The following is a 25,560-nucleotide window of genomic DNA, read 5'->3' as shown; positions in this document are numbered from 1 at the left end:
TTGGGAATTTCTTTTTGGTTTTGTGCCTGGTCTTTTTACATAAAACTCCAAAGTGTTGTGAAAAAAATACCCCATTACAGAATGTGTTTGTCTAAAAGCTGACTGAAAACAAGCCATTTAATGTATTTATGGCGATGACAATTCTGCCACATTTTTTCTCTGTCAAGCACTTGCTGGCTGCTAAAAACACAAAGCATACTTAAGACATTTCTGTATATTTCAGAGAGATTTCTTGCTTTGCTGTCCTTGGGAGCCTGCTGATCTAACTCAACGGTTAGTCACATCCACGTGGAATTGGAAGCAAGCCTTATAGTTTACAATGGGGCATGCTTCCAAGTGTGTGTGTGTGTATGTGTGTGTGTGAGAGAGAGAAAGAGAGAGAGTGAAGGGTCAAGATTACCTAGGAGATTAAAATGTGGCTGATTAATTGTGCTGCACATTTGTGAACCAGTCATATTAGTTCATGGTTCAAATCAGGTAAGAGAATTAAGAAACTGTTTTTAAAAAACAATGGGTCATCATTGAAGAGCTTGAGTAGTGTCTATGAATATAAGATTTTTTCTTAGAGGCTAAAATTTCATTAGAATGTATCACTGAGTATATAGTATGTGCTCTTTTTGAGTAAACACGGGGAGCTTTATTTTCATGGCTATAATTCTGTCTGCATATCATCTGGATCAAGTAGCTGGATGAAAAAGCACTTTTAGTAGTTGTGCTGATGTGGGAATTTGTCTAAGAAGTTGCAACCATTGAAATTCCCTCTTCACAACAGAATGTGATCTCAGAATTGAAATGAAATACGGATTGAGCAGGTAATGCTGATTATTTAAGGTATCAGAATTCTGCAGAAGGAATATCTTTAGTTTGTAGTGAGTTGCAGCACTAACAGAGAAAGACAATCACAACTCTATACACAGACAGTCACAGCATCTCAGCTAAACAGTACTCGGTGGTTGACCCATAATTGGGTGCATGTTTACATGAAAAATAAAGTCTTCCCATCCACCATAAAAATAAATTCTTTCCTATATATGAGTACCCCCATCCCCGGGCATATTTTGGTGGCATATCTTCTGATACCAGGAGCCCCGGTGGTGCAGTGGTTAGAATGCAGTATTGCAGGGTAATTCTGCCCACAGCCAGGAATTCGATCCTGGCTGGCTCAAGGTTGAATCAACCTTCCATCTTTCCAAGTTGGTAAAATGAGGACCCAGATTGTTGGGGTCAATATGCTGATATTTGTAAACCGCTCAAAGAATCATTGAAGCATATGGAGTGTATATAAATCTAAGTACTATTGCTGCTATCTTCTAATAGAATGATTTTGTATTTTGGTCCCTTTACTGAGTCCTGCTGCACAGCTGCCCTGCAGGTTGGAAGGAACTATAGTGAGGGCACGAGGCACTGTTGTAAAGTTGTGACATTCCAGTAAAGTTGCAACAGGTACACCAGCTTCAGCAAGGCAGCCCTCCTCCCCCCACAGCTAAAGCCTCCACCTGCCATCTAGCAGGAGCTATGAGCCCAGAGTCATAAACCTGCTCTTTCAGTGGTAGTGTTACTCCATCAAGAAACAATATTGGAGATATCAGAAACCCATGATGGACAGACACCCTAGAAGGATACCATGTTCAGTGATATTGAAGGCCACTAAGAAGTCAAGGACAGATATATTATGCCCATGCTGCTCTTACCAGAGAGATTCAAGAACGTAGTCAATACCATCTGAGTTCCATCCCAGAGAGAGCCCGAATCTGACTAAAAGAAGTTCAGACAATCAACTTCTTTCAGAATTCTTTGAAGCTTCTGCACAGCAACATTGTCCACAGCGTTCCCCCAAAGGGGAAGCTTGAACACTGGACAAAATAATGGTCTCTTGAAGAGGGATGGACCATCACTGGCTTAAGAGATGGTGGAACCAACCCCTGTCTTAAAAATAAATTAACTTCCATCAAGACACAATCATAAGTCACTTCTTGGGAGGCCTTAGCCAATCAGGTGGCTGACCCAACAGCCTTCAGAGTCCTGCCCACTTCATCAGGTCCGACAGGATCAATTTTTTTCCAGATAACTGAACCAGGCCTTACCTCAGTCATATCTGCAAGACCTAATACAGAGAAAATTCAACATAGCACCAGATCAAATTTATCTGTCAGATGCCTTGTGAATTCTTCAATGTGATCTTATAGGTGAACCTCAAGCCACCCCATCCATGAAGATTCAGAACCCCACAAATAAGGCATCAATGGATGCAATAATGGCAGGGAAAAATTGCTATCCTTCCCACCATAAGGTAGGCTGTAATAGCTCTAGCTTGTGTTTGGTTAGATTAGTGTCACATTTCTCCACCTGATTTATTTCTTTCAACTATTTTGTAAACCAAAGAGGGTTCCAGATCTTGGGGTGGGGAAAGGTTTCTTGGGCACAATCTGATAAGATAATAAGATAACCTTTATTGTCATTTTTTTTACTGTGGACACACTGGCACACATTAAAAATGAAATTCTGTTGCCTGCTCTCCAATGTGTACATATATATAACACACGTATATAAACATGCTATATACCTGTACAACCTACACCCTTACATATAAATATTAATCACTGTCCATCTTGAATACATAGTGGAAAGAGGAAGCTTGAGAGTTCACAAGGTTAATATTGTATGGAACAAAACTGTGACTGAATCTGGATGTTCTGCTTCGGATACCAAGAAGCCTCCTCCCAGAAGGTAATAAGGAAAACAGGTTGTGAAGAGGATGTGTAGTGTCCCAGACAATCCTGCAGATCAAGAAGTCTTACCATCCTTTCATTGATCAGATTGTGTAGCAGCCTCTCAGGAACAACCCTAAAGTTTCCTTTAAGACAAACTGTGTCTGTCAGTTGCCTGAAGTTGACCAATTTAATAGGACAAGTTTCCCTGTGGTGGAGGGCAATGGAGCAGTGCCAGAGAACTGCAGAGCTGTTAGAATGATCTAACCATGATGGGTGAAACAGAAACCTTCCCTAATTCCACATCATGCTGCCAGTTCTCCAACAGAAACAACAGAACATGTGAATGACTCCTATTATGCTAAAACGGTTGAAAGTCCAACGAATTTGGAGGCTGAACATTTTCTAAACACAGCATAATAGCATCGATATTGCACACCATAATTTCTTGTTTTGAAAATATTTTGGAATCCCCATTGACCCTTCCAGGTTTGCTAAGGCTTCAATTACCAGAATTCTTGATTGTGTTTGAATTTCTGAAAATTGTAATGCCAACAGATGGGAAGTGTCATAAGATTGAAGATTGTTTAGAGATTAGCTTTAGCTTTCTATCTGCCACCCTTATAAAATTTGAGCCACAATGAGATTGTTTTTGTTCATGCAAAATAGTTTTTCATTATGTTTACAAAGTGCAAAATATAATACATGCTTTATTTCAGATGTCTACATGTCTATGTTGTTTTTTTGCAATGATACAGAAATGGTTTGCCATTCTGTTTTTTCACAATATTTTTATTAATGGGGGAAGCCATAGTTCAGCCCTCTCTCCTGAGATTTTTCTGGTAGTCTTCTACACAAATATTAATGAGGTCTGATATCTGCTTAGCAAAGTCATCTGTATGCCCTTCTATAAGGCTTTGCTTTCTTAAATTAATCCAATCTTAGGGCGTCTCATGAACCATAAATTGATCACATGAATTGGGTTCATAAAATCTGGTTAGCTAGTCTGAAATTCAATGCATTTTATAGATGCAGGCTTAATTTCAAACAAGAATTTTCATTTTTTTTAAAAAAAATGTAGAATTCCTATGTTTCCAATCAATCCTCTTTATCCAAAGTATTTGACTTTGCCTTTTTGCAAGTCAATGTTTCTATTAAATGAAATTAACCTGTGATCCTATTTTCGAAGTATACATTTAATTATTATTTCTATATGTGTTTATCTCAGGTTGGTAACCAGCAACTATTCATGCTTATTAATATGAAAAGAAATCCAGACAATAGTAATGTAATATTTGGAAAGAATGGTAAGGCAAAATTCTCCAAAGTTACCACCTAAGGAGCTGCTCAAATAAGGCTGACAGAGTAAGTATCAAAATGGCAGGAATTAACTTTCTGTCTCTAGGCTGCCTTCTAGCAATTGTCTGGAGGTTTGCAACCCAAAAATGCAATGCATCCCAAGTTATGGACCTTGAATTGCAAAGATGTACAACAAAGACTTTGTATGGGACCTTATGGAGGGCCATCAAGATATTTCCTGCTTATCTCACTACAGTGTTAACTTTTACATTTTGACTCTACTTGTTATGTTATCCTCTTTTATTTCACTCTGAACCAAGAGTTGCTGTTTCCATTTTCCATCTGCAAAAATGGTGATATTCACAACTGACTCACTCCACAAAAGGGATACATCAAGAGGGTTTTTTTTGAGAATGCTATATAATTCTTATAGTATAACTATATACCATAAAGACCAAAAGAACAATGCAAAAAACTTTTCCCTCCCATTAAAAAGTTAGGAATAAATAAAACTTACTCTGTCAAGCATTCATTAAGCTTGAAATGAACAAATGGTGCTGAGATCCAACTTCCATCAATTTATGGCCAATGATAAGGAATGACAGCAATTATGGCTTAACAGTATCTAGAAGGCCACATGCTTGCCATTTTTGCTTTAGGTGGATTTAGTTGGCATCTAGAAAGCTTCCGTGTTCTGTCAGTTTAATTCTGTTTACTTTGATTGGCAATGGTTATCCACAGATTCAGACAGGACTGTTCAAGCCAGATTTCTAAATCCCAGGGATTGTGTACATAATGCATCTGCTATAGCACTGAACACTGACCTTGTTTTAATGTTTTACCCTCTATTGGTTATATTGAAGGTCACATCATGGTAAACAAAGAAGTGGCTCTTGAAATCACTTTTAGCACACATACACTAGCGCTCCTTCTGATCATGGTGCTGAATTTTGATTAAACAATTCCCATGACTTGATAAAGTGGGTTCCAGACCAGCTCATTATTAATGAGCCTCACTTATCTCCCATAACTCTCCCTTTGATGGCCCTTAATTCTTCCAAAGCATCAGTCACCCCCCCATCAACCAAAATAATCTCCATTTTTGCATAAAGTTTGGCTTTGGTCAAGCATTGGGTCAAGTTATCTAAAGGATCATCTATCTTCTGCAATTTCTACCCATCCCATTTGATGCAATGAAGTTGGAATGCTCTAGGTCCCTTAATTAAACAGTGACATCTGTTGTGAGTCATGAATCAAAACCTTGGTCTTCCCCCAGGTCTTGGGTGAAGTGAATGGTGGCCCCCTTACAGAAGATGGGTTTATTAGTCTTGTGCTATTTTTACTGGATATTTATTTTCTGTATTGTTTTATACTTCATTGTTTTAAATTGTATTATAATATACCTGCCTAGAGTCATAATGGAGTTAGATGGCCTATAAGTACAGTGAAGATAGTTAAAAATGTGATTAAACATATAAAGATATTGATTTGAGCAACTGGTAAAATTCCTTCCATTTTTTGTTGGAGAATATATTGGAAAGTAATGTTGTGTATCCTTTCTATGCATATTTGGATTAACATGCCATGTAACCTACCCGTTTGCTATCATCCCACTCCAGGTTAAAGAACTTGTGTATGTGAATGTTGTATCTGTTCAAAGATTACAGGCATGCATGTGATTCCAATAATTCAAATTGTGGACCCAAAAAGTAGAAAAAAGTAGCATTTAATGTTATAGAAGAGAAAAATGATAAATATTTTTTTCTTCCAATTTGTCATGTCCGATCCAGGGACTTGACCAGGCACTTTCCGGGAATAAAAAGCATAGGTGGAAAATTATATTAATTGTATTTAATATTGATTAAAGCTTGATGAAAATAAAATCACACCACGTTTGTCCTATTTTTAACGAATATTTTTGGGGATAGGAGCTCCTGGTAAATCCATCGAGAGCCAAGAATAATCTTTGCAGTGGGAAAAGCCCAATCTGAGCCCAACTCACCCCTCATCAAACAGCCTGTGCAGGTTTATGACTTTTAAAAGACTGTGGCCATACTTGTCACCATAGGAGGGCACACTGTGATAAACATTGCCCAACTTATTTAAATACGGTAACTGACTTTTAGAAAGTCTTGCAATTTCAACCGGGAGCTGAAACAATTGAAATAATAATAATGCCTTGACTGACACGTGCAACTTGCTTTCTTATTTGGATTATTGAGAAATGTAATTCCAAGTAGCTATGGCACAATGCAAATGAATGGTAATATTGTAGTAATGTTGAAAGACTTCAGTGGTAGCACCATGTTTTTGTCTTTAACTATAAAAGCATCTCTCTGTCTATATTAAAATATCTCATAATGAAGGGATCTTACCTCAAAATATGCTGGAATTTTAAACACTCTGATAAGTAATTATTTCCATTACTTCCAGTGTTGGAATACTTAAGGCAGTACAGTAGACATAACTGATTTTCTCTTCTTAAACACTGATGCAGTTTAGTTTCACTACAATAAAAGCAAAAACTAACATAAACAAATCACACATGAAAACACTTACACAAAGGCTTTTATTAAATGAAATAATTCAGCAAACTCCATGGTAGCAAATCAATTGTAAGTGCATTTAAATTGCATTTATGGACATCATAACAGTCTGAATAAGGTCTTCCAACTAAGTTCAAGCAAATGCAACCAAAGAAATAACCATTAACAGTAAAACAGTTTTATGACAAGTAAAGAAAAGGCATATTTCTCACAGCCAAGAATTACAAAGCACAGCTCACTTACTGAGACTATCACTACAATGGATTTTAACAGATGGACTAATCTATTCCTAATGATAGATCTTATGTCCTATTACTTCAGTAGCACATTGTTTTTCTTTCCATCCTCTCCGCCCAAAAGATTAAAGATTTCAAGTTCTGCAACTCTTGTTAGGCAGGGAAGAAAACAGGACTCACACACACACAAATGTAAACGTGTTGTGGTCTCTAGGTTGGAAAGCTCATTCAGAGAAAATAGACTGCATGCCATGAGAAAGTGCATTTTACCTGGTACTATTCAGAAGGACCAGCTTAAAACCTAAAATTCTGCTTTCAAAAACAATGGAGAGATTTACATCAGAGCAGAACTGCCCATTTCTGGGGTAAAATAACTGTAAAATATTTTAGTCGTCCCATAAAACCTTTTAAATCAGTTCATAAAGCAATACAAAACACTTTGTTTCCTTGGAGAACAGTGAAAAAACACTAAATATTTAACCATATGAATCTATTTATATTATTTATAATTTACATATATTATATACACACACAAAATGTACCATATACCAAAAGCTGGCAAAGCACTTCAAACGGTTGGTTCCCCCACCCCCAACTCAAGATTCTGAGACCTGAACTAGTTTTATTTTTGCACGTACAGCCTGATAGGAAACCAAGACGTAGTAATCAGAATATTTGTATTTGATTAAAAATTATATAAAAAAGACAGAACACTTCTTTTCAAATAACCTTCTATATATATATGAAAAGTATCCAATATTTCCATTAGTGCCAAAGTTGGAAGCTCTTTCAAATATTTATAAAGCGAATTTTTCCATATTAAACAGATAAGAAAAGAAACTCTCCTGAAAGATAACTCACTTTCCTTATATTCTTTGGATTCCAATGAAAGGGAAACCCCAGAGATATGACACAGCTTTGCAAGCTTTGAAACATACCACAATTTTGCAGCATTCATACCGAGGGTAGTTGCCATCTGTCCCCATGTCATACTGGAGGTAGGCTGCTGTTATCCCAAGATAGATTTTTACTTAACACTACTTAATCACTTCCAGTCATTGCTTCGAGGTAGGCTTGAATCTAATCCCAGGCCAACCTAGAAATCACTCCCCTGGCACAGGGGTAAAATATATTATGAAAGAGCCCTCTAGTGATGGTGATGTCTGTATGCTATCTCAACACCCAGTCCTTCAACACCATATGTGCAATGAGATTCCTCTCAATCGTCAGAAACAAATGAATTATGATGTGGAATTAGAATCATAGTAGAATGAGAGAAATGTTTCTTCCTGTGCTGGACAGTTCCTAGGTTTCTTAAAGAGTATTTCTCAAAATCAGCTAACAAAATATTGGATAATTGTATATAAAATAAAGCAGCACGGTAGGATTGTTGCTTAATCAAAATAATTACATCAGGAAAATCATTATCTCCAGGCTCCACTCTTCAAATGATTGCATTTCAACTCTCAAGCTTATCTAGATAGAAAGCATTGACTATACATAAATTGGTTTGAGGCATTTGAAAAGTTTAATTCGACTGAGTTTAAGGATAGCTCAGAGAGTTAAAGTTATGTAATCACTTTCAATTTGACAGCCATTGCAATTGGATGCACTTAAGCAGCTGACAATTCATTACAAATATTAGACAAAATCTAAACAAAATATAGAGTGCTCGGTGTTTAGAGGAATGATTTCAGCATATCTGTAAAGAAGCCAATCTATGCCTCCTGGGAGGCAGGCTAAGCAGCTTAAAGAGCACTAAATCTTTGCAAGATCTTCTCTTAGGGGGTCCTCTGGGACTAGGCTGGAACGGGCTGTCTATCAAGATTTTTTCCCGGCAGTTCTTGACTAGGAGAGTCTAGGGAATACCAGGGGTAATGCAAATGGCTGTATATTTCTCCAACCAGAGTCTCAAGTACATCCACAAAAAATAGTCCAATACTTGTCTAGGAATTTGCAAATTTAAATGAATTCTATTATAGTCGATGGGAGGAAGGAATAAAATATAGAACCACCTAATATGCTAGCTGTGGTGAAACAGCAAGGATAGATAGCGGTGGAAAAGTTTTGTCACACTCCTATCATAAACAGTGGGTCTTTTAAAGCAAACTGCACCTAGTTTGGTATGTAATTATCCTCAGTTGTATCATCTAAAAACCTATGCCATTTCTACTTTAGGTAAGTATCTCCTTAAATAGATTTTTAGAAAAATGCAGAGCTGGTACAAAACAAGTGTGTTAAAAATGAAAATATGTCATGTGCACTTGCAGATACATTCATTCACAAAATCCAGCACTTACTATGTAACATATTTGTAAAACTGCATTTTGAAACATCTGCAGAAAGAGTAACTGAATCATATTGGCTACACTTAACTTCTTAGTATAACATGTGGAAATAACCTAAATGCTTCTATTTTCAGAATGTAAAAATTAACATAAAATCCCCAAACCAATTTATATGGGATATTTGCTGAGTCTTTTAGGCATGACTCTGTGATGCTCCACCCTTTTCATGTCCGTCACATATGTACCATAAAAAGGGGCAGCATTTTGCACTGTTGCCATTTTGCCTTTTTTGACCTCTCTGTATACGTTCACTATGCCTCTGTAATATTCATTAACACTATGCCAGTTTTAAGTAAATAGCAATTTCAGTAGGAAAAGGTTTCACAATATCGGATAGATCTGATTTTGACAAAAAACTCTTCATTAGAATACACTTTTTCAACAGTAGGCCAAGAATAGGTTTTGACTTCATAAAGTTATCAAAACTTTTGCAAAACAAGCCATGCATGAAATGTAAAGAAGATACATGAATATAATTAGTCTTCCGCATATAGAATTATTTTTTCTATTCTACGTAACCCCACTATATGGTCCATTGATCTTATCAGAGGCTCAACCAGATGTGTCTGCAGAATCCAAAATTTTCAACAAATGGACAAAAGCAGCATCATACTCTTACAACGTAAGCTCCGCCTCTTTCAAATGTGCATTAAAGTCAAAATGTAAGTACAGAAGGAGCCAAGCTTAAATTTCAACAGTGCCATAAGGCTTTCACCATCTGTAAACCTTTGATCACTTTGCAGAAACCTCTGGGTTTAACTTTGGTTAAACCTTGGTGTTTATGAATCTGCCATGTCTTTCAAAAACAAAAAAAGCAACTGAACTCAGGTATTCTGGATGTGAATTATTTTTATAAATAACTCAAGGCAACAAATATACCTAATATTGCTTCCTTCTCCTATACCTTCCCTACAGCAATAACCCTATCAGGTGGGTTTTAACACTAGCAAAGAATAATCACCTAAAAAGTACTCTATTTTGTATGTAATAAGGACCATTAATTTAAAATTAATCAGGAATGAAGTAAAATGAAGCCAATAAGATCCAATAGTCCTTCCTGGCTTCAGAAACAAACATGTATGAAGTGGGATGTAGCTTAAAGAAGTCCTCCAAAAGTAGACTACATAGACAGGAGAAATTATTAACTACATAAGGAATGATCATGTGAACTTTATTTAAACTATTTAATAATTTGATCTACATTAAATGTAACTAAATTTCAATATAAATTAAAATCAGGGAGAATTTAATTTTTAGCTCGATCTGCTGACGTATTTGTTTTGGCTGTACCTCTTTTATTAGAATAACACCCCATCATGCCAACTGATTTTGCCTGGAAAAACACATACCCTTATTGAAACTTAATGCAAAACGTCATGATTTGTTATGTGTATGTAATAAGAACTAATAATAATTCTTATGAATGCTAGCTCCAGACATGTATTCTAAAAATAAAACATTAACAAAGATGATATATTAGTAATGGTTTTAGTAAAAAAATATTGCTGATTGGATAAAAAGATGTTCTTCCCTTTCTAAATTCCATGGAAGCTGCTAATAACATGATCATCCATGTCTAAGTTCCACAAAATTGACTGGTGCTAATATTGAAACTTGATCTGAGGAAACATTCTCTTATAAACTGATAGAAATATCTCCGAGAAACCATTTCAAGAAATAACATTTTGATATTGTCCTTCATTACAAACTACAAACCTAATTAAATCCTAGAATAATGTTTGGCTTAAAGGATAGTGAATAGAAGAAAGAAACGCGATGACTCAATACATTTTAGATTATAATAGTATACCAAATTATAGTACAGTATACCCAACTATAATATAAAATAACATAAAAATATTTTTAATAGAAGACATAGGAGAGGACAGAGGACTAGCTTGCCATTTTTTGCTATCATCTGCCAATTAACAATGTGTGCAGTTATGCTTTGCTAGTTCATAGATAGGGATTTTTGAATCTCTTGCAGAAACACTAACTTTTGTGTTTCGTCACTGCCAGACTAGTAGCCTACTTAAAGTTCTGCCATCTTCATCACACCACAGAAAATTTTAATTTCACAGCTTACTCAAAGTTTATGAATATATACACTGAAAGTGCTTAAGGGCTACAAAGAAGCAGCATAATCAAAGCTTACAAAGGGAATCCAAAATGGAAGCCGAATAACTTAAGTTATTTGATAATTTAAAGAAATATCTATCATAGGTACAAGCAATTAATTGACAAAACTGGTTGGAGATGATGGAAGTTGTTCCAAAACATTTGAAGGGTATTTATTAGCTCCACTCTAGTAAATCTTGCTGCACCTAAACCAGCCCCAAGTTTATTCCTTTTTTTATTCTTCTACACTTATCTTCCTCCAGATTAACTCTAACAGGTTAATCATGGTTAAAAAAAATTAAAAATCATAAAATCCTATAATCTTTAGTTAATTTATGGGTTTTGTAGACAAAGACTTTTTCGTTACTTCTTTCTTCAGAAAAATCCAGATGTAAATTCACAAATTCAGATTAATTCACTGTGCGGATTAAACTCTAACAATGATTTCTAGGTATAAGATTCATTTTCTGATGTACATTTAGAAAAAAAATAAAGGAAAGTTTAAATTTAATTTCACATTGCCTATACAGCAGAATTGAACTAAAGCAGTTTCTAAAAAATAGTATAAGAATATCTGCCTATTTTAAGAATAATAGAGTTTCTAGCTAACCTCCCTTTGTGCCATATGCACATTTAAGAAAAATTTGCTGGGAATTAAAATTTGAAAGTGAAGCTCTGTCTTGAAAAAAGATTTGCAAATTGCATTTATATTCAAAAGTTAGTCACGTGTTTTAAGGAAACGCTATATTTTGGAAAGCTTATTACACTGATTTAAAATCATTTGTTAAAATATTCTTGTCTATACAGACTTTCTAATATACACTGAATTAATATTCTTCACAGTAGCTTAAATTCTATTTCAAAAAGTTAGCCCTTTTTTTGAGTAAAAAGCAATATTGCACCATTCAATAAGGCGGTTGTCTCTTTTTCCTTTTGACTAAACTACTGCATATTAAAATCTTCAACAGTCACAAATTAAAGCAATTAAAATATCTAATCAATTAGACCTAAGTTTAAATATTTTATTTAAAAAGTCAACTCCAAGTACTATTCTTGATTTGTCTAAATTACTTTTTTAATATTTTAACTGAGGGAGAAAAATAGTATTCTGTGTCCAGAGGGCATGGTGTGACATCTAAAACAACCCAGATTGTCATGCAATATAAATCCAGAAAGATTAGAAGTGCAACTTGCGCATTCTAATACTCTTATAGTGGAGTTGGTTGAACTCATTGTTAAGAAAGAAGACCCAATTAAAGATAAACACAAGGAAGTGTTTGGTTGAATCAGAACCTAGTAGATAAGAAGTTATTTCTTCCCTCATAAATGCATAATCCCTTAATTTGTCTGCCAATAAAATTTGGTTTTTGGAAGACATGTCTGCAATTTAATAGTGCTGAAGCACTAGGTAAATGTAAGTGGCAGGTTGCAGACTGCGCACAGAATGGAAAGACGAACAAAAGTAAAAACTAACTCTGCCATTTCATCAGCTTGATGGTTATTATTGTTATGCACACCAGGGTACTCCAGGATCTTCAAAACACACTTTTGGAATACAGGGAATCCTTGACTTATAACCATTTGTTTAGTGACTGTTCGAAGTTACCACAGCACTGAATAAAGTGAATTACAACTGATCCTCACACTTACAATTGTTGTAGCATCTCCATGGTCAGGTGATGAAAGTACAGGTGCTTGGCAATCAGTATGTATTTACTATAGTTGCAGCATCCTGGGATAAGATGACGGCTGCTTGCCACCTTCCTAGCCAGCTTTCAAGAAACAAAATCACCGGGGAAAGTTGGATTCACTTAATAACCACATGATTCACTTAACAACTGCAGTGATTTGATAACGATGGCAAAAAAGTCATAAAATCAGGCACAACTCACATAAATCCGCCTTGCTTAACAATGGAATTCTGGTGGTCATAAGTTGAGGACTACATGACTGAGATTTATTTTAGCTAAATCTTATTAGTGGAAAGAAATTTTGAAATTCAGAAAAATAAATAATCAAAAGCTAACTGCACAAGTATGTTGTATATTGTATATTCCAGGGGTGTCAACTACCAGCCTGTGGGCTGGATGCATCATGGCAAAACCGCGCCCACCCATTGCCGGCAATGGAAAAAAAGTTGCGATACGTCACGACATGTCCGTGATGTTGCGAGTTTGACAACCCTGGTATATTCCTTTGATTGGGAGGTTAATTAAAATAATGATGCAAACAGGTGATAATCTGACGACACTGAACATAATCTAAACAGGTTTATAAGAACATACAAACCTGAATAAAAGAAAAAAAAATGGCAGCTTTTCATGTTTGATTTTAACATGATAATTATTTATACATAAAGCTCATGTAATAACAGCTGTTCAAAATTATTTTGACTCACCAGAAAGTAGTCTTGGACTGGGCATGGAAGAAGTTTGACAACAGTATTCATGCAAGATGTTGGAAATGCCCAAATAGGCACAGCAAGAGCTTTTCAAAGTAACCCTGAGTTAAAGTTATTAACTCTTTTCTAACAAACAGTCAGAGACAATATTTTCTGCCCTCACTCTGAAGCTACTATGCAACATCATTGTTTAGTCAAATCAGGCTAATAATGATCTCAGAATATCACCTCTGATAGAGCTTTAAAATATTTATGAATACATGTTAAGAAAAATATCAGGGAGATATTTGGGGAAACATTTTGGACTCCTCAACCCTCAGTGGTATCCTATAAATCATTATAAAAGAATATTTAAGTAAGCAGTAAAATATTTTTTTAAAAAGTCCTATGAAATGCTAACTGCAACCCCCTTGCTTACCATGTCTCTAATTCTAAGCACAGTTCTGATTAGCACCTATTTCCTGTGTCTTTTGGTGTGTTTAAAGCCCTATTGAAATTCTCCAGCAATAAAAAGGATTTATTATGTTGCAATCAATGTTATGAGGAACACTTACTAAGAAGAACAAGGCAAATTCCAGCAGTTCCATTATGTTTATCTCTTTATACAGCAGATCCAACAGAATTATCTGGCAGTAATTTCAATTAAAGTATAAGCAAGCAAATATTACCTTAGGTCTGTTGCCTTTAATCTACCTATGGAAAAAAGTTTTTCAAATATCGCTATAAAGATAAAAATATTTTCTCTGTCAAAGTTGAACATGCTCAGTGAAAATCTGCAGAACCAAAAACTGAGGATAGGTATAAACAATAGATGAACTTACAAAAGCTATATTGCACAGAGATTGGCAAATAGTTATTATCCTATGATTATTTTTCAATCTTTAAAAATTTCTAGCCCTCAAGAGTGCAGTTAATTAGAAAAATGTGCAATAAAAATACTGAACGACCAAGTTTAAAATTCCTGTGAATGCGGAGTCTGATTATAATATCATGTAGTCTGATTATAATATCATGTATTTACTTCTGCTTTGAACATTTGAGAACATAACATAAAGTAAGAATAATAAATTTATCAATATTATTTGGCATATATTATAATCTCTATCTCAATTTGAAAAATATGCAATAAATCACTTATTTCCAACAATGACCAACCCATACATCTTAGAATATTTTTTTCCACTTTTGTCTTGGTATTTCCAGGGCATGCGATCACAATTTACACCAACAGCTGATTCAACTAAGTTATAATTTTTTAAAAATTGTATGGCATATCATCCTTTGAAAAGAAATACCTAACAGAATAAAATAGGATGATGCACATAAAGTCCAATGTAAAGAAAATCAATACACTGCAGCCTGAACTTTTATTAAGATCAATGCATAAATACTTTCAATGTATGTAAAATTTAGTAATTCATTATAGCACTCTTAGCTTTCCAGGTGATTTTGAGTTTGTTTTTTCTATATCAAGAATGTTAACTTAATTTTTATTAAGCTGTCTGGTTAGCTCAAACCATTAGTCAGCCTAATTTTGACTACAATGGAAGTTTTTATGCTTTCAAGCAGATCCCTGCCTATAGTCCTACCATTTAGAAACTTTTAAATGAGAATGCCAGAAAGTGAACCTGAAAATATAAACTCTATTACTTTTTTGTATGTGAAATTAGGAAAAAATACATAAAGCCATACTTGGTATTTCCTCCAGGACGTATGCTGGCCATGAAACACCCAGTCAGAACAATTTATTAGTGAATTTTGGACAGACCGCACATGCAGCCAGAGATATATTTCAACACAAATATAGGACTGCAATATAACACATTCAAGTTAGAATGCGGATGTGATTATTACATCATGTACTCTTTCAAATTTAATTGTCAGCTGCCTGGTTGGGTAAATATATGATCTGAAGAAATCCCTGACAAATACAATTTGCTGTTAAATAAATAGATAAGAACATAAAACCTCAGATTTTCCTAAATCTTACTTTTGCTAGACACAGGTAGTTAAAAGGGCTGAAGTTGAAGACCAAACCATAAAGGAATAAATAATTAAAAGGGCTGAAGTTGAAGACCAAACCATAAAGGAATAAATAATTTGTGTTGATTTCATCCCTTTTTCTTACTTTCCTACAAAATCTCATGAAAGAAATTTTTTATTCTCTAGTTATGAGTGGAATAACATGCTAGAAAATTGCGCTTTTTGAAAACAAGGAGAAAACTGGATGAATATCTGATGAAAATACTTATTTGAAAAAGACTCTTATCAGTACAATAAAAGTGTTTTCAGCCAGATAGCCTTATTTTGGAAGACAGTTCCAGGCCTACCTGAATTGTTTTAATATTATCATAGCGTTAAAGCTAACTTAATCGTTCTGAAATTTACATGAGAGTCATCCCTAGCTTAATATTCTGTGTTTTAATTAAAATTTGTGCTTCTTTATATTTATTATAGGCAGCTACTCTAGATAATAGTGATTTATAATATATTCCATCAGCGATTCCTCTACCCCCCTTCCCCAATAAAATTTATTTCTGACTTGTCATCATACAACAGCATCAAGGGCTCCCATTCTTGCTCTTGTTTTCCCAACTTGGGATACCTATCTCATCCCACTGGAGTTAATATCAAAGGACAAAATCCACCAGGAAGGTCTTGAGCACAAGCCGTATTTATATTAATATGCAATAGTGCTCTTATAGGAATTCCTTTATTTCAATAGGCAATCCAGAGACGTTATTTCAGTAACCGATGTCCAAACTTTCTACTGATTCTCAAGCATCAGTTCAATTTACACCACAGCTACAACAGTCTATCTCATGGGCCAAATGAAGATTAAATTACACTAAAGCACAAAACCTATGAAAGTGCAAGCCAGCGTGAACGCTTTTATTTCTGATATTGAAAGAACTTTATAATCAATGGAATTTTTTACATACAGACATCTGCTTTGCTGCACTCGTATTTTACATGTTGGGAAGTGGAAAACCAGTTTGTCCTTCTAGTTTCTATCCCCTGAAGTGAAAATTTGCTGTTTGAACTAAAATGTTAACCTAATATTGGCATAAAAAGCAGGGAAAAGCTGATGGGTTGATCACATCCCTGATTAATGTTGATGAAGTCCTCTGGGCTGCCCATTAGTCTGAGCAGAGCCTTTAGCACTGTGAGATGTACATTTTCCAGTACTTGCTTCTAAGAAAATATCCTGGAACCCAAATATTGATGGTAAGTATGCTGATTTCAATCCAAGTTCATTTAAAATCAGACTCCTTTCCCATGTGTGGGTTTTTGTTTTTTGCTTAGGACTGCTGGTGATTGTACCCCAACTAGCCTTCTTTGGGACAGATACAAGAGGTGCTCAACCTTCACGTCTGAGTTTGAGATTACTCTTAAATTTCTTGCCCCTTTAGCAAAGCATCTTTCCATTATCCTTGAAGGACAAGCACCAGACGCTGAATCAAGTCTGTTCACAATAGAATTATTTACCACTTCTGGGAGAGCTGCTCTTGAGAAAAACGTAGCTTATTTCTAAAGTTTAGTGTGTCTGTGTATGCACGTGTGTATTTGTGTTTTATTTACTTCATTCTAAGAAAAGTAGCATCACTCAATCTTGGCTTTAAGTGATTCCAAAGGTGAAATACTGATCATGATGTAGTATTAAAGACAAATGTCCTGACAGGCGAGTTGTTCAAGGTATTAAAAACAGATTTTGTTCCTGTTCTTTTAAAGAAAGATGCATATAGCTGCTCCTGATTCAAAACTTGGTAAAGATTTTGTTAGTTTTTCCTATATAGGTTTTTGAGAAGTTCTTCCCTTTGAAATAAATGTATTTGCTTTAGAGTGCCAGTCTTCTATAGACATTAGCGCTCAGTGAGGTGGGAAGAGTCACACTGCACACTTGCAGCAAGGGAACCCTATTATACACAACTCCATATTGTTTGTGGGCTTCAATCAATAAACCTTTGGCAGGCCTTCTTCCAACGACAAGCTGTACACCACATATCTCTATTCTCCATCCCGTACACTTTGCGACATTTCTTGCCCTCTCCTCTAGGTTTTCTGCCAGAAAGTTGAAAGAAAAACTTATTAAGGTAAGATGATGAGGTTGAAGATTGTACACATATATACACACACATATATAAAAAGAGGTAAAATAGCAACTCAAGCAATATTTAATTTTAATAAAAATATCCATAACTAGAAAGGGCAAGCAGAAAAATAAGCTCTTTACTCCGGTTGTAAATGTGAACAGTGAAAGCAGATGATGAATGGTGTTTTGCAGGACTTCATACATGAAGATCAATGTGACTTTCTGCTTTAAAAAGTTGAGAGAAAATATAAGAAATATTTTGAATGCACTGTACTAGAATATTTGAAACAACATAATGAAAAATCAGCTACATTGACATTTCTTGTTGCAGAGAAAGCAATTAACAATTTGAATCTTTTTTATTTAAAATGTTGGAAAAAAGGATTTTGAAGGTTAATTGTATTAAATGGATAAAACTGATATTGTATATACATTATGAACAGCACAAATTGAGGTTAATGATGATTTCATTATGAGATTCAAAAAGGGACAAGAGAAGACTGATGGTACCACTGCTGCTTACTTTGGCTTTGGAAGTTCTTAATAGAGACAGAAAACAAGATGAGAGAATAACTGGTATGAAGATGAAAGAAGTATATAAAATAAGGCCATCTGCAGATTATTTGGTTTTAATAGTTGAAAATACCTTGGAAGGAATACAATATTAATGGAAAAGCTGAAGGAATTTGGCACAGTAGCTGAATTTAAAATGAATAAAGACTAACATTTTAACAAAAAATATGAGGAAGATAAAAAAGAACTGTTTGGAAAACCTAGTTTTCAGATTTGAGAAAAGGGTAAACATTCAGATATTATTGCAACTAATAAAATTCTACTATATGTTATTTCAGAATAATTATGTTAAGATATGGAATGAAATTAAGAAAAATCTAACAAATGGGAAAAGTTGCAACTTCCACTGTTTGGAAGATTTTCTGTGATAAAAATGACTATAGCTACAATGATGATTTATTTCAAACAATATCAGTTTTGAAAAATGATGAATCTTTTAAACAAAGGCAAAAATATATAATAGACATTTATATGGCAGGGTAAGAAACCAATGGTTAAATATAAAATTCTGCAGGATACAAAGACAGAGGAGGGCTGGGATCATCTGGTTTTAAACTATAATTTTCAGGCTGTTATTTGGTTTTTTGTAAAATAATAAATCTTGTTAAGAAATAAAAGAATGTTAGAAGATCATAACCTGAGATTTGATTGGCATAGGTTTTTATGTATAATAAAATTAAAATTCCAACTAGGTCGCATATCAATATGACTGAGTGTAGAGATTGCTTCCTGTTTATATACAGTAGCAAGCACTTCCAGTACTGGTGGGGATGTGTTTTTTAGCTTTTTATTGTCTCTTCTGAATGATATGTATATATGTATAATGGCCAATTTATAGGAATTCCATAGTGTCCCAAAGGTACTTTTTCAAAAGGCAACCGGACTTTCATTTTTTCCTTGAAGACATTTCACTTCTCACTCAAGAAGCTTGGAAAAAGTATCTTTGGGACAACCATGTCCTGGATGACTGAGGATCTCTATAGAATTCCCTAGTGGTTTTGGATTTAGCTTGGTTTAAGGATACTCACAGTTTCCCAGTTGTAACTATGGTTAAGTATGTGTTGTTAGATTAAGGAGTTTTCATCATGTTTTCTGACTGATGAGCTCTGCAAATTGTCTGCCTGTCTGTCTTACATAATTACAGCTTTTGCACTGTTTTTTTCTTCTTGGGCTCTTTTGCTTGTTTTACGGTACATAAAATTTTTGGAGAGTTCTATTTGGTTTGAATGCTACAGTGATGTTATGTGGTTGTAATAATCTGTGGATAGTTTATAAGATGTTTTTGATGCATGGCAGTGTTGTCCTGTTCATAACTTATTTTGACTGTGCTACAGTGGGTTGAATGATCAGGCATATTTTGATAAAGTTGTGTGGGTACTTATTTTGTTGGAAAATGTTGTTTAGGTGGTTTGTTTTCTTTTTCTAGTGTTCTTGGTGACTGCAGTATGATTGTACTTGTCAAAATAACATTGTTACCAAACTCCTCTTGTTGAAAGTTTGGTCCTTACTCTGGTTAATGAAGTTGTTTTTTTGATAAACACTGGCATTTTGCCATTGTTTCCTGTACTGATGAGAATTTCCAGGAAAGATAGTGTGTTATTGTTTTCTTCATCCCTTGTAAATTTGATTACTTGGAAGATATTCTTGATTTGCAATAGTGGTGAATATCTGTAGCTTGGGTGTAGTATGAGAGTGAAGGTTCATTTTCTGAGCTTGTGGGTTGGTTTCCGAAAGTTTCGTTACCAGAGTAGGTAACATCTTTAGCTTTAGGGGATGTTACCTAGCTTGGTAACAAAACATTCAGAAATCAACCCACAAACTTGGAGAATGAACCTTCACCCCAGATATTCTTGATTGTTTCATGTGATCTTTTCTAGTTGTTCCTTTTTTATTATGATGAAGCTGTTGTTCACATACTGAATCCACACTTTTCTTTTATTTGTTCATTTTCCCTTTTGATTTGTCTTTTGTTTATAAAAGATCTTAATAAATATGAGTAAATGTTAATAGTGTAAGAATTAAGCACTACACCAGAATGCATGGCTTCCATAGCTGAGGCAGCAAAGGAGAAACCTTCTTTCGAAAATGAGGCTAAGAAACTAGGTGCATCTTTAACAGGCACCAACATTCTGCAGATTTTGGTATCTGGAAAAAAAATTATACTGAAATCTCTATTCAAAACTCTGGCCAAGCAAAATCATTGTAAGTGTCACTGGAAATCTAGGGATTATTCATGAGAACAAAGATCACAAATACTGAATGAAAAATACATAGAAAGATATGCAAGAATACATAATGAAAACATGCTTCAAGGTATGAAGAATGTTGAGGGTACTGCCAAGGAAAATTCTAGTTTTCTGGTAGGTTGTAGTAAAATATGTAATAAGACGACGGAGTACTACAAACCTGTTATATCTTTAGAATAATATTTCTTCAAAATTTACTAATGTTTTTACAAATAAAACATTCTTTTCTGCAATATCTTCTGCAATATTTTGACATAAAAATGCCATATTTCAGTACAACAACATACTTTCTATTCCTGTTTTATCTAAACTTCTATAGCCTTCTCCAAATTTCACAAAATACTTATACTATATATTTGTCTGATTGTTTTTACTCTTTCTATCCGCATACTCTATTTAGTCCTTCCTTACTAATTTTTCTTCTTTAATTTTAAAAGGCTTATTTTGTGATGAACTGAAAAAAAAAGTAATTGCCACATTAGGATAAATTGCACTGTTAAAAATAATTCATCTGTATTTATGTTGAGAAGAAACTCAGATTAAAAACAGGTTGACCACAAAAATCCTCCACTCATTAATTAATTCACTTTATTCCGAAGTAAAGCACCTCCTACCTGAGGCCCACTGATGCTCTAGGTGGTGATGAAAGAACCGCGTGGACTTGGTTCTTTTGTTCTCCGATCCCCACATGCCGTGTGTGAGTTGGTGAAACCTAGCAAGAGAAACAAAGATGGAGTTCTGATTGCAGAATTAAAAAATACAACATGGATAATAAAACTAAATTACCTTGTATTGAGCTTTAATCTGTGGATTCGTCACCTTAATTTCATGGACTTTCTCACAATGAAACCGAGGACATATTACAAAACTCAATGGTTTTGGACCATTTTCAAAAGCATCCAAAAAAGAAAATGTTATATTCTGTACCAGTAAATAACTTCTTAGTACTCAAATTGGCTTCATTTTTCCTCTTAAGGATTCTACTTGGAATAGATTCCTCCCCCAATTTCGATTTAAAATTAAGGTAGGGAGTGCGTGTAGACCATAGTTTCTGAAATTCTTTCCAACTCTTTTACCAGCAGGGGATATGGGAAATATCTGTATTTTCTTCTGTTCAGAGATCAAAGTAAATAGACCATAAGGAAAAGGAAAAAATCATAGTAAAATAATCAGTGAGTAATGAAATGTGCATAAAAGCCTAATCAGTAAAGAAAGTTATCAAAATTTTAAACAGCTATAAATAGCTACAACAAAATTAGCAACCTTTCTAAAGGTTTCTATAATATGTCAGCTAGGAGGAAGTAATCTCCTCCTTTAAGGAGGAAGGATATTGTAAGTAATGAAGCAGCACGTTGCATTATAGACACGTATATGTATTTTCATCCCAGGGACCAGGTCAGTCAAAGTGCATGCATATATGTTGTGTATGAGAATCTAATCAGGATGGTGCATAGGTGTTTGTCTGTGTTTATATTTTTGGGTTTCCCTCATGTTGCATCTGTATGACTATGTATGCGTGCATTGGGAAAGGATGAGTGCGAATGCGCTGCTTGGGGCTATATGACCAGGAGGGAGGGGACATAGATTGGAGGAGGTGATAGCATTATCTTGCTGATTGACAAAGTCCCAGGTCCCTTTACATAATTTCCCACATTTCATTTTGTAGGAAAAAAAACTAGAAATGGCTAAAATCTGTCCAAGTTGTCCTATGAAACCTCATGAGGCTTCAGGTGTGCTGATCTGGTTTAATTTTAAAAATAATTGTAATTATTTAAGAATGTGCTCACATGTGAATATGTAGAGGTCATAACATTAAAGAAATCAAGTAATAATACTCCTTCCTGGAAAATCTTCCTGGTTTTCAGAATTTTATAAGATTATGTTCTCTCATTTAATCCTCTGTTTTCTCTTATGTTTTGGCATGGATATTTAAGTGGATATCTGATCATATACTTGTATCTCTGGCCAGTGGTGGATTCAAATATGTGAACAACCGGTTCTGTGTGGATGCCGCTTCCAAAAGTCCGTTCTGGGCCTGGGCAACAAAAAATTAACTACTAGTTCTACTGAACTGGTGCAAACCGGCTGAATCCCACCACTGTCTCTGGCACTTGTTTTTACCTAGCATATTCTCATCTATGAGATGAGAAAGGCAAAATATTCAATACAATACAAGAAGTGTTGTTGCTACTGAGGTGATATACAGCTAATGAGCCTGCTCAGAGAAGAGCTTCAACAGGTTCATCAATATTTTACATGTTCCTGCCACCTCATTAGTTTATGCAGTGAATGATGGCAACATCAGAATAACTAATTTTAGCATATACTATATAAACTTGTATGGAAAAAAAAGCTCAACTGCTGCTACTGGCAAAATCAGGAAAAGGGTTTTTCGAAATGAGACTAATAATAGAGTTTTGTTCTCTAGCTATTTGTTTGCTTCTGAACTGCTTATACATAAATTTGTTGAGAAAACAGCAGTGAAACTGAAAAATGCTCTAAACAGTGACATTTCTAATAGCTCTTTATAATCTGGATCTTGAGGCCCAGTCAGTAGAGCTGGTTTGCTTTGTTGAAGCTTGCAATGCAATTTCCATATTATAGCTCTCTGTGATTTAAGGTAACCTTGGAGCCTAGGGGCCAGAACTGAACTAGGAAGAAGAAATTATAAGCAAATAATTATCTTATGATATATAACAGTTGTGTTCTCAACTGTGTGGGGATAATTAATCTTTGTGAAAAAATGATCAGTGGTACTGAATACCTATAACTACCTATAGTCCATATTGGAATTATAATTCCCAGAAGCTATAGGCAGCATGTTGGTTGGCCATGTTGACTGACAATTATGGAAGTTGTAGTCTCAACATATCCAGATCCAGGTTTTAGAAAAAACTAATCTACTTATTTTGTGATAATGAGACCTTTGGCTTTCTTGCAATTTATCCCAATGCCACAGAGAGCAAGTCCCCTTTTAAAATTACTCCAGTTCTACCATATTGTCATGAAATCAAATTTTGGGGTATTTCATGCACAGCATGTTTGTTAAGAGTTTCTTGTTCAAATTACAACCAGCAGGATGCCTTGCACTTCTAGCTATTCCTTGATGAAATTTAATAAATATTCATTGGCAGAATGCAGAATGATTCAGTTACTTTCATTTTTATCAGCTCAGCGGGAAACCCCAGATTCTATAGAAAGCCTCCAAGAAATTCTAAAGGTTGACAATAAGAGGCTTTTGTGATTCACGTTGTGAAATGAGAAATAGCTGGCAGTACCTTATCAATGTCTAATTTGCCCTGTCAAAAATCAGAGTTTTTAAACAGCCTTGCATATTTGTGAAAATTTGGAACATGCAGCCTCAGGTAAAGTGCTAAGACATAAGACACAATATCTGCTCTGATAATGATCATTCAAAAGTTAGAGAAATTATTTGAATAAAAAATTGAAATATTGTTTACTTATAGTAGTTAAAGATATTAAGTGAAATTAAAAGTATATTATGGATATGGAAAGTATAAGCAGTTAAGCAGCATTATGGGATCATAATAGATCATAATAAATCAATGAAAACATCCCTGTGAGGGAAGTTAAGGGAATAGGAAAAACTGTAATGCTGTATCACTGCAACCCAATGGAAATGTAGAATATCCATAATTAATTTTGGCCAAAATGTGCTCTTATTTCTATAGGATTCAGCACTGTCATAAGGCCTTTTGATACTGCATAGTACATTACCAAACATCAAACTAATTCGTAGGGGAAATATTCAGCATATTCATTTGAACGCTTTTTCAAATGGGAGCCGTGGTGGCACAATGGTTAGAATGCAGTATTGTAGGCTAATTCTGCCGACTGCCAGCAGTTTGATTCTGACCAGCTCAAGGTTGACTCAGCCTTGCATCCTTCCGAGGTCAGTAAAATAAGGACCTAGATTGTTGGAGGCAATATGCTGACTCTGAAAACCTCTTAGAGAGGACTGTAAATCACTGTGAAGCGGTATATAAGTCTACTGTTGTTGCTGTTTTGTTCAAAATATGCTTGAATTGCCTCTATTGAAACCTGCGATGCAGGCCTACACAAGGGTAAAGAGCAAAAGATCCCATTGGTACATTCAAAATCACTGCAGGCCACAAAGGAATGCCTAGCAAATCAGTTAGCAGTTTGGAGGCTACAGGAGCAGCAGTACTCTGGAGCTGGTGGTAGCAGAAAGGCTTGGAACACTCACAGTGTTTGGAGATGGGGTGGTGATTTATTATTTTTTAAAAAATGCCAACGGGCTGCTTGGCAACTCCAGCCCATGAACTATATAATGCAGGCCTACTGCAATGCATCTATGGGTGGAATGGGACAGGCAAGGGAGAAGGAAATCCATCACCTCTATGGATATTGCCTCAGGTGTGCCATCCTATATAGTAAACAAACCTTCCCCTCCTAATTTGCTGGTTTTCTACTTACTGGAAGGCCAGTGAAGGTAACAGGGGGTGTCTGCCAAGAGATGCTAAAGCTTTTTCCATTGGGAGTGAACTTGGCTGACCCTGGAATGTTCACAGGAGCTGTGGCCTGTTTCAAAAAATAGGAAATCAGTTAAGAAGGAACATCTCCATGTTACCCAATTAAGTGTTCGATTATCTCCTATGAAAAATAATAAGTCGGTCGCATTTTGATTCTATTTTTCAGTTCTCTCAAGGACAATAGGGTGAATAATAAATGATACCATTGAAAGAAAGAAGTCTATAGCAGTCACTAAAACAAATTAAGAGACAAAGAATTCATAATATATGCAGATCTAATAAAATTATTTTAAAGTTTAAATCTGACAAAAGAAGCATTTTAGAGCAACTTGTCATTTCCCCAATGTGGCTTCTTTCAGATATTTTGAACTATAGCATCTTTTGTAACATTTCCAACTAGCAAAAGACTATTACTGGTAACAATGGACAGGTCACAAAGCAACTAATGTGGAATTTACTGACTGGAGAAGATAGTTGA

At 35.0% G+C, this 25,560-nt stretch overlaps 1 protein-coding gene across 17 annotated transcripts in view; it reads right to left on the bottom strand.

Moving 5' to 3' along the window:
• The window catches only part of ZNF704 (zinc finger protein 704), an 83,684-nt gene that overhangs the window by 21,496 nt on the left and 36,628 nt on the right, over window positions 1–25,560 (bottom strand). For 12 of the 17 annotated variants that reach the window (XM_039345516.1, XM_039345524.1, XM_039345525.1 and 9 more), the window contains 3 exons: window positions 25,027–25,131; window positions 21,183–21,280; window positions 6,383–6,514 (listed from right to left, as the gene is read on the bottom strand). In XM_039345516.1, the coding sequence (XP_039201450.1) occupies window positions 6,383–6,514; window positions 21,183–21,280; window positions 25,027–25,131 (335 nt within the window). The other 5 variants (XM_039345518.1, XM_039345531.1, XM_039345530.1 and 2 more) reach the window with 4 other exon arrangements.

Source organism: Crotalus tigris, unplaced genomic scaffold (genome assembly GCF_016545835.1).
Source record: "Crotalus tigris isolate CLP2741 ecotype Arizona unplaced genomic scaffold, ASM1654583v1 scf7180000017952.28453644438:3035480, whole genome shotgun sequence".
NCBI lineage: Eukaryota > Metazoa > Chordata > Lepidosauria > Squamata > Viperidae > Crotalus > Crotalus tigris.
Note: the sequence above shows the minus strand (reverse complement) of the source record. Positions and strands in the feature narration are given on the sequence as shown.